General features: G+C 48.5%; 3 protein-coding genes across 3 annotated transcripts in view; 2 read left to right on the top strand and 1 right to left on the bottom strand.

Annotated features, from left to right (window-relative positions):
- Positions 1-5,489: 5,489 nt before the first annotated feature.
- On the top strand, positions 5,490-8,667 carry LOC143013867 (E3 ubiquitin-protein ligase RING2-A-like). The gene is made up of 7 exons (XM_076167572.1): positions 5,490-5,734; positions 6,134-6,216; positions 6,303-6,463; positions 6,608-6,823; positions 6,903-7,223; positions 7,331-7,556; positions 7,629-8,667. Exons 2-7 carry the CDS (start codon positions 6,139-6,141, stop codon positions 7,788-7,790), a joined length of 1,164 nt encoding a protein of 387 aa, XP_076023687.1. The 5' UTR covers positions 5,490-5,734; positions 6,134-6,138; the 3' UTR covers positions 7,791-8,667.
- A 580-nt stretch (positions 8,668-9,247) lies between these two features.
- Positions 9,248-11,714, bottom strand: rps18 (ribosomal protein S18). Its single transcript, XM_076167573.1, has 6 exons — positions 11,604-11,714; positions 10,870-10,968; positions 10,460-10,546; positions 9,969-10,070; positions 9,703-9,794; positions 9,248-9,374 (listed from the first exon to the last, which is right to left on the bottom strand). The coding sequence occupies exons 1-6, from the start codon at positions 11,604-11,606 to the stop codon at positions 9,299-9,301; spliced, it is 459 nt and encodes a 152-aa protein (XP_076023688.1). The 5' UTR covers positions 11,607-11,714; the 3' UTR covers positions 9,248-9,298.
- A 357-nt stretch (positions 11,715-12,071) lies between these two features.
- vps52 (VPS52 subunit of GARP complex) overlaps positions 12,072-15,000 on the top strand; it is a 7,552-nt gene continuing 4,623 nt past the window's right edge. The window contains exons 1-9 of the mRNA XM_076167559.1: positions 12,072-12,207; positions 13,138-13,219; positions 13,309-13,361; positions 13,675-13,750; positions 13,984-14,051; positions 14,158-14,333; positions 14,406-14,556; positions 14,647-14,747; positions 14,931-15,000. The exon at positions 14,931-15,000 is cut by the window's right edge and continues 63 nt beyond it. Of these exons, the coding sequence (XP_076023674.1) occupies positions 12,109-12,207; positions 13,138-13,219; positions 13,309-13,361; positions 13,675-13,750; positions 13,984-14,051; positions 14,158-14,333; positions 14,406-14,556; positions 14,647-14,747; positions 14,931-15,000 (876 nt within the window). The 5' untranslated portion in view covers positions 12,072-12,108. The remainder of the gene's footprint in view (positions 12,208-13,137; positions 13,220-13,308; positions 13,362-13,674; positions 13,751-13,983; positions 14,052-14,157; positions 14,334-14,405; positions 14,557-14,646; positions 14,748-14,930) is intronic.

The following is a 15,000-nucleotide window of genomic DNA, read 5'->3' on the forward strand; positions in this document are numbered from 1 at the left end:
CGTCTTTAGAAGTGGCAGCACAAGAAGCTATGGCATCAGCAAAGGCTTCAACAGCTGCGAAAGAAGCGGCAACAGCAGCAAAACAAGTAGCTGAGAAGGCGGCATCAGGAACAACATCAGAGAGGGCAGCGGCCATTACTCAGTCTACTGCAGACGCAGCCAAAGTAACAGCAACTGCAGCAGCAGCATTACAAGAAGTAATGCAAGCAGCATTATCATCTCAAGCAAAAGAATCAACATTGATGCAATTATTGATGGTGGCGGCAGACACAACCGCAACAACAATGGCAGCCAAAGCAAAAGAAGCAGCAGAGGCAACAGCGGATGCTGTGACGGCAACATCGCAGGAAACAGCAGCTGCCAGGACAACTGAAGCAAAAGAGAAAATTGCATCACTAATAGAAATGGCAAGATCAGCAGCTTCTATCGCAAAATCAGCTGCAACAGTTGCTGTGGTTGGTGACGCAACGCCACACGGGCCGATTTCAGCTCTCCTCTCCAGTGGGACACAAGCATCACCAGTAACACGATCAACAGCTAAAGAAGCAGTAACAGCAGCCACGGCGGCAACAGCTGCAGCAACGGCAATAGCAGCTTCTGCAGCAGCAGCAGCCACAGCAGCAGTAAATGGAGCTGCATCTGCGGAAGTGGCGGAGGCGATCAAAGCAGCGAAGGTGGCAGCAGCAGCTGCCTCATTAGCACAAGCAGACGCAGCACCATTAGCAGTTGTTGCAGAGACAGCCAGACAAGCAGCATCAGCGGCACTGGCAGTAGCTGAGATGGCCAGGAATCTAGTCAGATTGGCACCAGCATCAACAGCAGCATCAACAGTAGCAGCATCAGAGCTAGTAGTGGCAGCACTAGATGCAGCAAAAGCAGCAGAAAAGGCAGCTGTAGCTGCTAAAGAGTCTCAATTAGGAACACCAGAATCATTGAGAGCAGTGGAGGAAGCAGCAAAAACAGTGGCAGACACCTCAGAAGCAACCTTCCAAACAGCTGTATCTCTGAGCAACGGGCCCAGAGCAGCAGGACTCTCTGCAGGAGTGCAAGGGAAACTAGCAACAACAAAAACTGTTGCACACATGGCAAAAGCAACAGCAATCACAGCAGGCACTGCAGCACAATCTGCAGGAAAGGTTGCAACATCAAGCAATGCAGCATCTATGTTAGAAGTAGCCGAGTCCACAGCAACAGCAGCAGCAAGAGCTGCAGAAGGAACAGCTGCAGCAGCTGAAGCAATAGTGCTAAATTCAGCTTCAGGGATTGTATCAGCTCCAATTCCATCTGCTACAACAACAACAGCTCCACCGCAAGCCTCTGCCGCAGCTAAAGCAAGCGTTGGTATCTCTGTAGCAGCAGCGTCAGGGGCAGCGTCAACAGTAGCGGCAGCACTCAAAGCGAAGGCCACACTAAGCGGACTACCAGTTCCTGCAGCTGTAGAAAATATAAGTCAAAAAGCAAAATTAGCTGCAATAGCTGCCACAATGGTGACGACAGACGAGATCTCACTCAAAGAGGCAGCTAGAGCAGGATACGATGCTGCAGAGGCTGCAGATGTAGCGGCACAACCACAAGTAACAGGAAGGGGATTGAATTTAAAGATGGTACAGGTGCAAACAGCAATATCACAGGCAGCAACCGCAGCAAAAGAAGCAGCAAACACAGCACAGATGGAAGCATCCAACGGAGAAGGCACAATTGCAGCTGCTATAATTGCTGCAGATCAGGTTTCCAGTGCATCAAGGGGGGTAGCACAAGCACTAAAAAATGTTAAGGATGAATTCGCCGCAACCTCTGTAGAACATTTTGCTTTGACAGACGCAGAGGCTGTGGCAGAAATGGCAGAAGCAGCAGCAACAGCAGGAGCAATGGCAGGAAAAACAGCAGCAGCAACAATTGAACAAGCAGCACAGACACCAGAGGATGCAGCAAAAATGACCAAAATCATGATGAAAACTGTTCAAGCAGCAGCAATGGCTGCTAAAGCCTCAGCAAAAACAGCACAGGCAATGATGCTGCAGCCGACAGGGACAGGGACAGGGACAGGGACAGGGACAGGGACAGGGACGGGCACAGGCACAGGCACAGACACAGGCACAGGGGGGACAGGCACAGGCACAGGGGGGACAGGCACAGGCACAGGGACAGGCACAGGCACAGGCACAGACACAGGCACAGGCACAGGCACAGGCACAGGGACAGGCACAGGCACAGGCACAGGCACAGGCACAGGGACAGGCACAGGCACAGGGACAGGGGGGACAGGCACAGGGACAGGGGGGACAGGGACGGATTCAGCAGGAGGATCAGGTTCAGCAGCAGGATCAGGTATAAGTTCAGGTTTAGCAACAGGCACAGGAACAGTAAATACACAATCATCATCTGGCACAGCTGCAGCTGCAGTCAGCAGCAAACTGAGCCTCATGTGTGTTGCCGTGGCAGCAGTGCTGCTTCTTTAAGGTTCTTCATGGTGAAGAGAAGGATCCAAACATAATCATTAATCAATAACAGCAGCAAACGTGTTGACATGTAATCAAATTATAACAATGTAACTTATTCTCCTATTTATTGCTTGTGTGTGTGAGTTAGGTTGAACATTGAAAGTAACTGAAGTCTGTTATTGTAGACTCAGTAAAGTCAGTCTGTCTGTGTGTGTGTGTGAGTGTGTGTTTAGATTGTTGATATTATCCATGTTTAAATTGTGTCTGGGGTTCATGTATGAATCTCTAATAAATCAGGATCACTGCACTTCTCTCTGCTTCTTCTTCTGTTGGACTTTTAGATTTGACTTATGTTACAGATTTAAGATCCATTTCTCTTTTTGAATGAACTGACTTGACCTTGATTGACCTCAGCAACATCTTCCCCCAAATATCCTACAAAATAAAAGTCTTGCTCATCAGGAGGCTGCAGAGTCACAGTGATATCATGAGATCTGCTTCACCTTCACTCAGCTTCATGTTCACCTGAAACACTCGGCACATCACCATGGAAACAGGATGCATCATTATCAACCAACCAATCAAAGCTGCTGATCTATTCGATCTGACCAGTTTAATTTTGGCAACAGTGTGTGTGTGTGTGTGTGTGTGTGTGTGTGTGTGTGTGCGTGTGTGTGTGTGTGTGTGTGTGTGTGTGTGTGTGAATCATATGGATCCCAATTGGTAAAATGAGCAGATGGAGGGAAAGTGAAATAACAAATGAAATGAATTTAAACAATAAATGTGTAGCATGTAGCATGTAGCATGTAGCAGTGAAGATCAGAAGCACCATCAGTGTTTCCCAGCAGACACACACTCACACACAAACTCACAGCCGGTACACATACTCATGTACTGGATTTGTTATTTGTCCTCTGTTGACGATCATCACACCTCCTCCAAGAATGTCAGCAAATGCAAATTAGCTACAGGATCATGTTGTTATGTTGTCTACAAAGGCACAAAGGGTGGTGTGGATCTAAGAAGCACATTCCAAATGTAATTATATTTGGAATGAGCTGCAGGGAACAAACACTCCCTGGAGCCATTTCACTCGCCTACGCTGCTGTAGCTAATTATTAAGCACAATTAGCTACGTACTAATTCAACTACTTCAGTAACCTGGCAGATGAGCATCTGTGTTCAAAACAATGTCACTTGCTATTTTGCCAACATGTAGCTGAGTAGCTTGACAGAGGGCAAAGTTCTTGCATATTGGCAGTCTTGGTTTTGTGGGGCTTGCAGGTGTCACCACAGTGGCTTGTGGGTTAGAAACTAGACTAGCTTACTGGAGTAGCTTGGCTACAGCTGAACCACTTTAAATCATGAGTAGCTTGTAGCTTGAAAAGCTCCACACCTCACTGCCACACAGTGTTGAGATGAAGTGAGAGGAAGAAACTGACTGTAGCTTCTGCTGTTTTGTCCACAGGTCTGAACTTTCCACAGTAACACCGATGACAGCTGAAGCTTATTAGAAATAAATTCATTTCAGATGAATATATCTCTGCCTGTTAGAGTAAACAGGAGCATTTATTTGAGTAATTGACCGCATGTTGTTATTATTCCTCATGTCTCAACTAAAGCAGTCAACCATAGACAACAACAATTAGCAAGATTAGATAAGATAATCATTTATTCGTTCGGGTAAATTCACAAGTTACAGCAGCAGAGTGGAGAGAGCAGAGAAATAAAGGGCATTAAGATAACAATAAAATAAGAGCCTTACAAAAGTACAACAATACAACTGAGCACTAGAAAAGCATTGCAAAGTGGAGTTAGTGAATGAATGAATGAATAGTATTATGTCTCATGTTATTTCAGTTTTCTCATGCTGTCACTTTTTATTTTTCATTTTTCACCACAGATGTCTAACATGTTCGTGTACAAACAATGATTGTTGTTGGTTTGAAGTTGAATTCTCCACCTTCATGAAGCACATGACACATTGTCTTCATGCTGCAGACAGATTTATTGCACTAATTTGCATATTAGCAGTTTTCTGGCTCTGATGTCGAGGATTGTTGGTTATGTTATGTCATGTTCTAAATGATAATAATATAATGACATGTTGCTGTGGGGTGCCACCCTGGTTTGTGATTGATTGTTCTGTTGTCTGTTTGCGTCAGGGCGTCCTGCAGTGATTACAGTGCGATCCTTTTCTCTCACTTAAGTAGTAATTATTCAGGTTGCATTTCCTGTTTGAACCACTCCTTCTATTCATCCCATCTGCATGGAGTTTCATTCAAAACATACTATTGTGTACTGAAGTGAGCCTGGAGCAAAGTCATTAATTTGTTCCATACTATTCTCCTTTTACTGGAGCCAAACATAAATTGCCATAATAAGTTATAAGGTTGATTACATTTTGAACTGATGAAAATGAGCATTCAATGTTTTATCAATCAACATTATTTAAATAGTTTGTTTCAAAATGTGAGACTTACGAAACTGGATACAATTCTACTACTTCTTTTTCTTCTTCTTCTTCTTCTTCTTCTTCTTCTTCTTCTTCTTCTTCTTATTGTTATTATTATTATTATCATTATTATCATATTTGGTGTTTTTCAGTTTTTGTGTGTGTTTGACTTTGAATGAATCTGCTAGTGATGCTGATTCTGAACATGAATCTTATTTTCATATAACATGTTTTTTTCAACTTAAAATGTATTTTGGATTGTGAATGTGTGAAAGTTTTGGGAATATTGATTTGTTATCTATTTCTAATATTTAGCACTTTTGTATTTTATTTTGTATAGTAAATCAGACTGCTTTGTTTCCGGAGCTTTTTTATTGAACTACAGACGCCCTTTCAGCTGTATTCCTTGTGTTAATGCTTCTACACGGATCAATAATAAAAATTACAGTTGGTTCTTATTATCTAATCGTGTTCTTTATTGTAAACAACTAAAAGGAAAAAAATACACACTCCTTTATGATCCTGATGCAGTTCCTCCTCAGGCCGCTGGATGTCACTGCTGCGTAGAAAGTAGCACACAGCCCTCACGGAGGGGACACTTGTTCCGGTGAGAAGAAAGATGGCGGCCGCTAACGTTAGCTAGCTGGAGGGGCTCTAGATGTTCCGTCCCGGTCGTTCGGCGTTCAATTCGGCTCGACCAAAGCTGCAGACCGGCCTGCCGGGGCTGTGACGACTCACGCTGAGGGAAAAGAGCCGCATGTGCGCGCGCAGTGGTTCGGTGAGGATTCGTGCGTGTTGTTTGCGGCTCCGCTCAGCTGTGCGTCAGTGAACGTCAGAGGTGAGTTGCTGGTTCGATTCCCTGCTTCGTCTCTGTGGTTTTCTCCCGTTTCCCGGTCGGGGGGACGTGGACGTGTTAACTTGTGCGTTTTTTTTTGTTTTTTTTTGGACCATCGCGACTCAAACTAAGCGGACTTGTTAGAGACTTAAGAGGCCGCAGAGTTTAATGTCGTCGTTGTTTGTTTTCGTCACTGTGGCACTTTATAAACTTCAACCCTAACCACAACCAACACGGAGCCTAACTAAGACCAAAGTGTGTGTGTGTGTGTGTGTGTTTGTTTGGGTGTGTTTGGGTGTGTGTGTCTTTACTTTCTAGATCAGAAAATAAACTAAACCAATTATTTTCCTAGTTTTGTCAAATCTTCTCTCTCTCTCTCTCTCTCTGTATTTTGGGAGTCAGCAGCCATGGCGGCTCCTCTAAACATCCAGAACCCGAGTAAGACCTGGGAGCTGAGTCTGTACGAGCTGCACAGGAACCCTCAGGTCAGTGTGTCACACACACACTTCCTAGTTTAGTCCAGCAGGTCCATTGTTGGTCTTTATTGGTCTTCGTGTGTGTGTTTGTAAAGGAGGCCATCATGGACGGGACAGAGGTGGCTGTGTCCCCCAGGTCTCTGCACAGTGAGCTGATGTGTCCCATCTGTCTGGACATGCTGAAGAACACCATGACAACCAAAGAGTGTCTGCACCGCTTCTGCTCCGACTGCATCGTCACTGCACTGCGATCAGGGTCAGCACACACACACAGACACACGAGCACACGAGCACACGAGCACACACACAGACACAGACGCACGAGCACGCGCACACACACACACACACACACTGTCTCATACTCCTCTCCCATGGCTTCCTTCTCTCCTTGCCTTCTCAGGAACAAAGAGTGTCCGACCTGCAGGAAGAAGTTGGTTTCCAGGCGCTCGCTGCGCCGTGACTCCAACTTCGACGCGCTGATCTCCAAAATCTACCCGAGCCGTGACGAGTACGAGGCGCACCAGCGGCGTGTGATGGAGCGACTCAACAGGCTGCACAACAAGGAGGCGCTCAGCTCCAGCATAGAGGAGGGGCTCCGCCAGCAGGCCCGCTACAGGTGTGTGTGGCGGGGCGGGAGACCTGCCATCACTGTAGTGGTGGCGTCCGTGCACTGACCTTTGACCTCCCTCATTCAGGAACAACCGGGTGAAGAAGCCTGCTCAGGAGAGTGACAACACCACCTTCAGCGGCGGGGAGGACAACGGTGACTCCCGCTCACACCTGTCTCACGACTCCGCCCCCTCACACACACAGCACCCCAGTGGCCAGACCCTGTCGGAGGCGGGGCCGAGCCGCAAACGTCCCCGGGTGTCGGATGACGGCACGGGCCCCGACGCGGACGGCGACAGTCCTACGCCTCCGCTCAGACGTCACAAAGATGGACCGGCGTCAGAGATTGAGCTTGTGTTCAGGCCACACCCACAGCTGGTCCACGGGCAGGACTACAGCCAGACCAGGTGAGGGTGAGACCGTCTGACTCTGCCGGGGGTTCAGGACTGAACTCTTGGTCAGGTCTTGCTATCAGTCTAACCTGTTTAACCCTTTGCTCCTGAATGACTTTCAGATACGTGAAGACCACAGCCAATGCCACCGTGGACCACCTGTCCAAATACCTGGCCCTCCGGATCGCCTTGGAGGAGAGACAGAAGAACGGGGAAACAGAGGAAAGAGGACGTGAAGATGCAGCAGGAGGAGGAGAGATGGGAGGGAGCGGAGAAGGTTCCAGCCTGGGTAACGTCAGTGAGAAACAGTACACCATCTACATCACAACGCGGGGAGGACAGTTCTCTGTAAGTAACACACATTTTCACTCTGCACAGCCTTTAGCACACAAACCCATTGAATACCAACTTTCCTCCCAGACGCTCAACGGCTCTCTGACTCTGGAGTTGGTCAACGAGAAGTACTGGAAGGTCCGGAAGCCCCTGGAGCTTTACTACGCCCCCACCAAGGACCAGCAGCAGACACCGCAACAGAAGTCCCCTCCTCCTCCTCCTCCTCCTCCTCCTCAGAGGGAGGGGTGAGGAAGGAGTGGTGTCTCTATGCAGCCTTCATCCTCCTCCCCATTTCAGGTTTCTTGAGTTTAGATTCTGTTCTGACTGCACCTACTTTGCTCTTTGCTGATTCTAAGTGGAACCCATTCGATTTCCTCTGTAAACCAGCTGCTCCATCACCAAGAACCTGTTCACAATAAATCATCCACTTATGTTCCATTCATCTGGTAACTCTGGCTGCGCTCTGGGGCTCTGGGTTTGGGCTTCACAGGTCCTGCTCTGTAGTCCGGCTCTGGCCCTGTATTGAGTTCTCACACGGCCAGCAGTCATCTCATAATCCACTCTAAGCTTGATGTGCAGCTCAAGGCTTTACAGAGCTACATCAACCAGGGGCCGCCAGCTTTCATGCCCACAGGGAGGGACTTCCTGTGGGTATTGACAATAATGTCCCCCAGAAGGTATAGAAGCTGTAAACTCCTGTTTCCTTTCTTATTCTACCATCAAACAAGTGTGTTAGTTTATGCAGCTTATCCTAGTTGTGGCTTAGTTTAGATCCACTTCAGCTCCGGTGGTTTGGGTCAGACCCGATCATCCCCGTGTGTGTCTGTGTGTAGTTTGTTTCTCCATAAACGTAGATGTGTCCCTTCCTTTAACCCAAAGTGATCCATATACAGGTTGTGTTTCATTTCAAAGCAAGAAGCCATAATGAGCCTGGGTCCAGGTCCAGGTCCTGTCAGCGTCACTGCTCTGTTCTCTAAGGCACTTTACCCCTCTGCAGGCGTGGAATGGTTCCTACCTTACCTCAGTTTTGATACAATAGATTTGTATGTTTGAAAGAATGAGCTTGATGTGGTTTCTGCTTCTGTTGTCTCCGTGTATCTGTCCACAATAAAGAGCTCTAAAGGGGCGGGGCCTGTGGACCATCATTCACCCGCTGCATGATTTTAAACTCTGACCATGAAGCTGAAACATAAAGAGGGCAGCCATGTTTACCTTTACACACGGGACGTTTCAGCTTAGTGTGCACCATAGTGTGGTTCACTTCATAAGCCTTCTTACCCACCAGGCTCAGCTTAGTCTCCGGGCTTTTACATTACATTACATTACATTACGATCATTTAGCAGACGCTTTTATCCAAAGCGACTTACATTACATTATATTACCACCCTTCGCAGAGGGGGGAGCAATTGAGGGTTTGGTGCCTTGCTCAGGGGCACCTCGGCAGGGACTCGAACCGGCAACCCTCCGGTTCTTAAGCGGAAGCTCTACCCACTCGACTACTGCCTCCCTGCTCCCTCCCCGGCTTCTTGTCGTCCTCTGAGGACCTAACAAGTCCTCAACCAGTGACCCTTGGGACGCCTGGGTCATTCTGCATTTAGATTTACTTTACAGACAAACTTCATGTTCATGCTTCAGAGAGTCTGACCTTTGACCCAGACTGGGCATTAGCAGAGATAACATAAATGAAGATGAGACGAAGCACAGATCAGCTGCGTGAACTGGTGTTTTATTAACACAAAGGGGGGGGGGGGGCAGTTTACTTCTTCTTGGACACACCAACGGTACGACCGCGGCGTCCGGTGGTCTTGGTGTGCTGACCGCGCACACGCAGGCTGCAAGAGAAGACAAAGAGGGAGGAGTTAAGACTGAGCAGCATCAGAGGGACTTCATCAACTAAGGGTCAGGGAGTGTGAAACGCTCTATGACAGAGCAGCAGCTCCTCCAGCTCCCTCACAGGACAGAAGCTCCGCCTCCTTTGGCTCACATGCATGTTGTTGCTCTGTTCTCCAGGACGTGCATCTTCATGTGATCACACTCTGGTCTAACTCATGTAAACACACTCAGCCCAAATCAATGTTAGCTCCATCAGGCTCTATACATTGTCCTCCGCATGAAGCTGAAACCATGGTTACAGGGGAACAGATGGATCGGAGTTCTTACCCCCAGAAGTGCCTGAGACCACGGTGAGCCCTGATCTTCTTCAGCCTCTCCAGATCTTCTCTCAGCTTGTTGTCCAGACCGTTGGCCAGGACCTGAAACACACATTTGCCATTTTAACACTTAAGACTCAGGTGCCGGCTCTGTGTGTGTGTGTGTGTGTGTGTGTGTGTGTGTGTGTGTGTGTGTGTGTGTGTGTGTGTGTGTGTGTGTGTGTGTGTGTGTGTGTGTGTGAGAGAGAGAGAGAGCAGTGTGTGTGTGTGTCTCACCTGGCTGTATTTGCCGTCCTTGACGTCCTTCTGCCTGTTGAGGAACCAGTCAGGGATCTTATACTGACGAGGATTCTGCATGATGGTCACCACCCTCTCCACCTGGGGACACACACACACACACACACACACACCATTAACACCGTTTAAAGTGCAAGACATGATGATCCATCATCCTCATCAATCATGTAAAATCAATCATTCATTTAGTTTCTTAAAGTGTTTAAGGGCGGACAAATGATCTCAGCAGACTGATCCGTAACCAGAGGGACGCTCAGGCTCTTCCCACTCTGAGGGAGTGTGTGAGGTCAGAGTGTGTGTGTGTGTGTGTGTGAGAGCGAGCAAGCGTGTGTTCAGAGTGTGAGAGTGTGTGTGAGGTCAGAGTGTGTGTGTGTGTGAGAGAGCGAGTGAGTGTGTGTGTGTGAGCGAGCAAGCGTGTGTTCAGAGTGTGCGAGTGTGTGTGAGGTCAGAGTGAGTGTGTGATTCTTCACCTCCTCCTCTGTCAGCTCTCCTGCCCTCTTGCTGAGGTCGATGTCGGCCTTCCTCAGGACGACGTGGGCGTAACGTCTGCCCACACCCTGAGACACACACACACAACCAGTGTGAGGACAGACACACACGCATACAGAGACAACCACTGTAAGGACACACACAACCAGTGTGACACACACACACACAAGTGTGAGGACACACACACACACACACACATAGACAACCAGTGTGAGGACACACACACCCACACAGAGACAACCAGTGTGAGGACACACACAGAGACACAACAAGTGTGAGGACACACACACCCACAGACAACCAGTGTGAGGACAAGACAGACAACGTCAATACAAACACGCAACATCCAAACCAAGCAGACTTAAACTTTGTGTTAGAGACTTCCTGTTACCTTGATGGCAGTGATGGCGAAGGCGATCTTCCTCCTGCCATCAATGTTCGTGTTCAGGACACGAAGAATGTGCTGGAACTTCTCAGGGATGACCAGAGACTGCAAACAAAGAGCAACTGAGCATCAGAGCGGCCAATACACAGCTGATTGAGCCTTCAGGCTGCTCGGTGACGTCACCGTTTGTGTCCATCTCGGCTCCACTCGTGTGTGTGTAGTTAGCTGTGTTAGCATGAACCTGGGTCAAACATCTCCCCCAGGCTCCACAGCTACTGCCCACCGCAGCACAAACTCAGCACTCAGACTGACGTCGACGCGTTGTTTCGTTTGTTTAACTGAAATGAATTCCATACATTGAGATTAACTGGTGGTTCTAGACATGCCAACGGTTGCTATGTGAGCCGGCGCTGGTCTGAACTGATCCAAGTCCTTTCAAATCAAACCGTGAAACATTTGGTCCATCCCGCCGGCACCGTTTAACTCTAAACACCAACACGAGGCTGAGCCGCGGAGTTTAGAGCTCAAAATGACTCCAAGTGTTTCGGCGCGGTGTCGCTGCGCTGACGGTACCGTGAATAAAACTCCGGTTCTGACGCCAATATACGCGAAATGTCACATCAGGGAGGTCAAAGGAGCCGCCAGCGACGCGACAACCATCTGCACAACACACACGAGTGGAAGAAGAGGCAGATGATCACGGATTGTTAAAATCTGTGGGTCGACAGAGAAACACTCACCATCTTGGAAGTAGGTTCCGTGCGAAGAGGAAGTCTGCACGATGTCGCGAGAGTTTGAGAGCTCACGGGAACGGAAGTTAGTCCACCACTTTAGACATGTCCGACTGGTGAAGTCAGGACACCGCTCAAATGTGAGATGTCGTTGTTAAAGGAAATATTTACTGAATACGACTGAATAGATAGAAGATCCATTGTCAAATGAAATTAGATTAAATTATTTATTAAAGTAGACCATAACCATCATAATGTAAATATCAAAGGTGTCGAAATTTTACGAGAATAAAGTTCTCCAATCCAAACAGAACTGTTTTCGAAGCAATAAAATACAGACTAATATACACACTTTAAAAGAGGACACTGGTGACCCTGTAATTGGATTTTACGATTCAACATCTTACAACGGACAAAAAAATAACAGTTTTCCATGAGACAACATGAATGGAACGTTGTTCCCCGGGGACGATGAGAATGACGGACTGGTGTTTGTAGTTTTTATTTAGCGGTGATGATGGCGGAGGGAGCTGTCGCTGCTGCCGCGTCCGCCTCCGACATGAAGACACCTGCGAACCCCACAGACATCGCGATGTCGTATTTACAGGATGAGGTGAGTGTGGTTGTTTGTTGTTTGTTCTTAAAGCAGCGGGACGCGACACAAAGTGACACATTAACCCTCTGCTTCCGGTTAGCTTAGAGAGCTTACTGGGGGACGCCTGAGTTTAGCTTTAATGTATTTAAAAATAAACTACAGCCATTACAGAAACCAAGTGTTTTATACGGCATTTACAGGTTTATGTGTTTATTCTGCGTGTTAATGGTGTAACGTTTGCGTCCCTTGACGATTATAATACTGTATAATAATCATTTCTTGTTTACCTGCAATCCAGCGGCAAAAACATTGATCATACACGTGACGTCATTCCATCAATTATTATTTTGGTGTGTCATCAATCCGATCAATATGGATCATCTGTAAATACAGACACGACCCACGGCTTTATGGAGGATTGAAGATGATAAACATCTATGAGGCGCATTCTTGTTGCAAGATCAAGTTCCACATAGAGACAGATGGTGGCGCCAGTGAGTCAGATGTGCCTGCAGCTCTCAATCATACTGTCTGACCACGGATCCAACTGTAAACACAGAATTTAAAATTTATAACCCACTTCTATAATCTGTACCTGCGACTTTGCCCCACCAGAGGGGGATAGATGAGAGGGGGATAGATGAGAGAGGGGGATAGATGAGAGGGGGATAGATGAGAGAGGGGGATGGATGAGAGGGGGATAGATGAGAGAGGGGATGGATGAGAGGGGGGAGTGATGAGAGGGGGGTGGATGAGAGGGGGGAGTGATGAGAGGGGGGTGGATGAGAGGGGGATGGATGAGAGGGGGGAGTGATGAGAGGGGGGTGGATTAGAGGGGGGTGGATGAGAGAGGGATGGATGAGAGGGGGATGGATGTGTGTTGTGAGGTGAGGTGAGGTGAGTGGAGGAGTTTGGTCCATCATGTCCCCCTGTGTCTGTCTTGTGCAGAAGACAGACGGAGAGATGCCCAGCCTGAGCCTGGGGGAGCTGGACCTCACCACAGACGAGTTCATCCTGGATGAAGTGGACAGTAAGACCTCCTTATGCTTTCACCTCCTCATGGATCTCAGCTCAGTGTCTGGTAGCTGTGAGATGTTTGCTGATGTTTGTCTCCTTTAGTTCACATCCAGGCTAATCTGGAGGACGACCTGGTGAAGGAGGCCCTCAAGACGGTAACACATCCCAGCTCAGATGTTTCACTGCATAGGAGGCAGAGAGACGGGGACCTTTCTGTACCCGGGTCCTCTTTTCTGTGTCAAAACATGAATTTAAAAGCTCACCCTGTCGTCAAACCTCAGATGAACACAATGAGGCCATTTGGTTCCAGTTCAGTTCAGATAAGGTGATGTAATCTGACCCAGTGTAGGTCATGAGTCCCCTCTGCCCTCAGAGTAACCATAGTAACCAGGGTGCAGGCTGCAGCTTCTCTCATGATGTAGATTTCTTGTTGCTCCTGAGTGTGAGCGGCGGTGCGTCTCGTTTCAGGGCGTGGACCTCCGTCAGTACTCCAAGCAGGTGGAGGCGGAGCTTCAGAGGATCGAGCAGGCCTCCATCAAAGACTGTATCCTCCCCCCCCCCCCCCCCCCCCCCCCCCCACACACACACACACACACACACACACACACACACACACACACACAGACGTGGCCTCTGTGCTGAGGTCCCAGCAGCTTTTGAGCCATTTGAAGTTTCTGCTTCGAGTATTTGGTTACAACCCTGTTACCATAGTAACATGTGCGTGAACCAGGTCTGTCATCAGTTCCTCACCACTGTTTCCTGAGCTCTGTGTGTCAGACATCAAGGAGAGTCAGAACATCGCTCTGCTGCACAACCAGATCACCGCCTGTGACTCCATACTGGAGGTGAGGGGAGAAACACACACACATACACACACACACACACACACACAGGTGTCACCGGGCTGAATGATGCAGTGGAGTGTGTGTGTGTGTGTGTACACGTTGACAGCGTATGGAGGGAATGCTGAGCGGTTTCCAGAGCGACCTGTCCTCCATCAGCAGTGAGATCCAGACTCTGCAGCAGCAGTCTGTCAGCATGAACGTGCGTCTGAAGAACCGCCAGGCCGTACGCAGCCAGCTGAGCCAGCTGGTGGACGAGCTGGTGGTGCCTGGAGCCATGATCTCGTGAGTTACCTGCAGAGAAACATGTCTGAAGCTGAAGTGAAGCGGATGAAAGAGCTTGTGGTTTCCTCTCAGCACCGTCCTGGACAGTCCGGTCACTGAGCAGGAGTTCCTGGAGCAGCTCCACGAACTCAACAACAAGATCAACTTTGCCAAAGAGCTCAGCTTCAGGGAGACGCTGGCCTGCTCTGACATTCAGGACATCGTGGACCGCCTCAAGCTCAAGGTGAGAGGAGCCCGTCAGTCCTGCACGGGAGGTTCAGCTCATTGGACCGTCGGTTGTTAGAGTCAGCTGTGTGTTCCTCTCTCGCCTCAGGCTGTATCCAAGATCAGAGAGTTCATTCTTCAGAAGATCTACTCCTTCAGAAAGCCCATGACCAACTACCAGATCCCCCAGAACACTCTGCTCAAGTACAGGTGAGCCTGAGATCACACAGACCACCGGGTAACTGGAACGGTCCCAGTCTGCTTCAAGACCTGAATCCAAACAGCAATGGGATCATGGGAGTTGATGTTTGTGTCAACCTGCTGATGAAGATCTCACTCACCTGTGTGTCTGCTCATGTCTCTATGGTCCGTCTGTCCTTTGTGTCACTCTAGATTCTTCTATCAGTTCCTCTTGGCCAATGAGAGGACGGTTGCCAAGGAGATCCGTGACGAGTACGTGGAC

This window comes from Genypterus blacodes, unplaced genomic scaffold (assembly GCF_046128005.1).
Source record: "Genypterus blacodes isolate CSIRO-AG114 ecotype Tasmania unplaced genomic scaffold, CSIRO-AGI_Gbla_v1 ptg000160l_1, whole genome shotgun sequence".
NCBI lineage: Eukaryota > Metazoa > Chordata > Actinopteri > Ophidiiformes > Ophidiidae > Genypterus > Genypterus blacodes.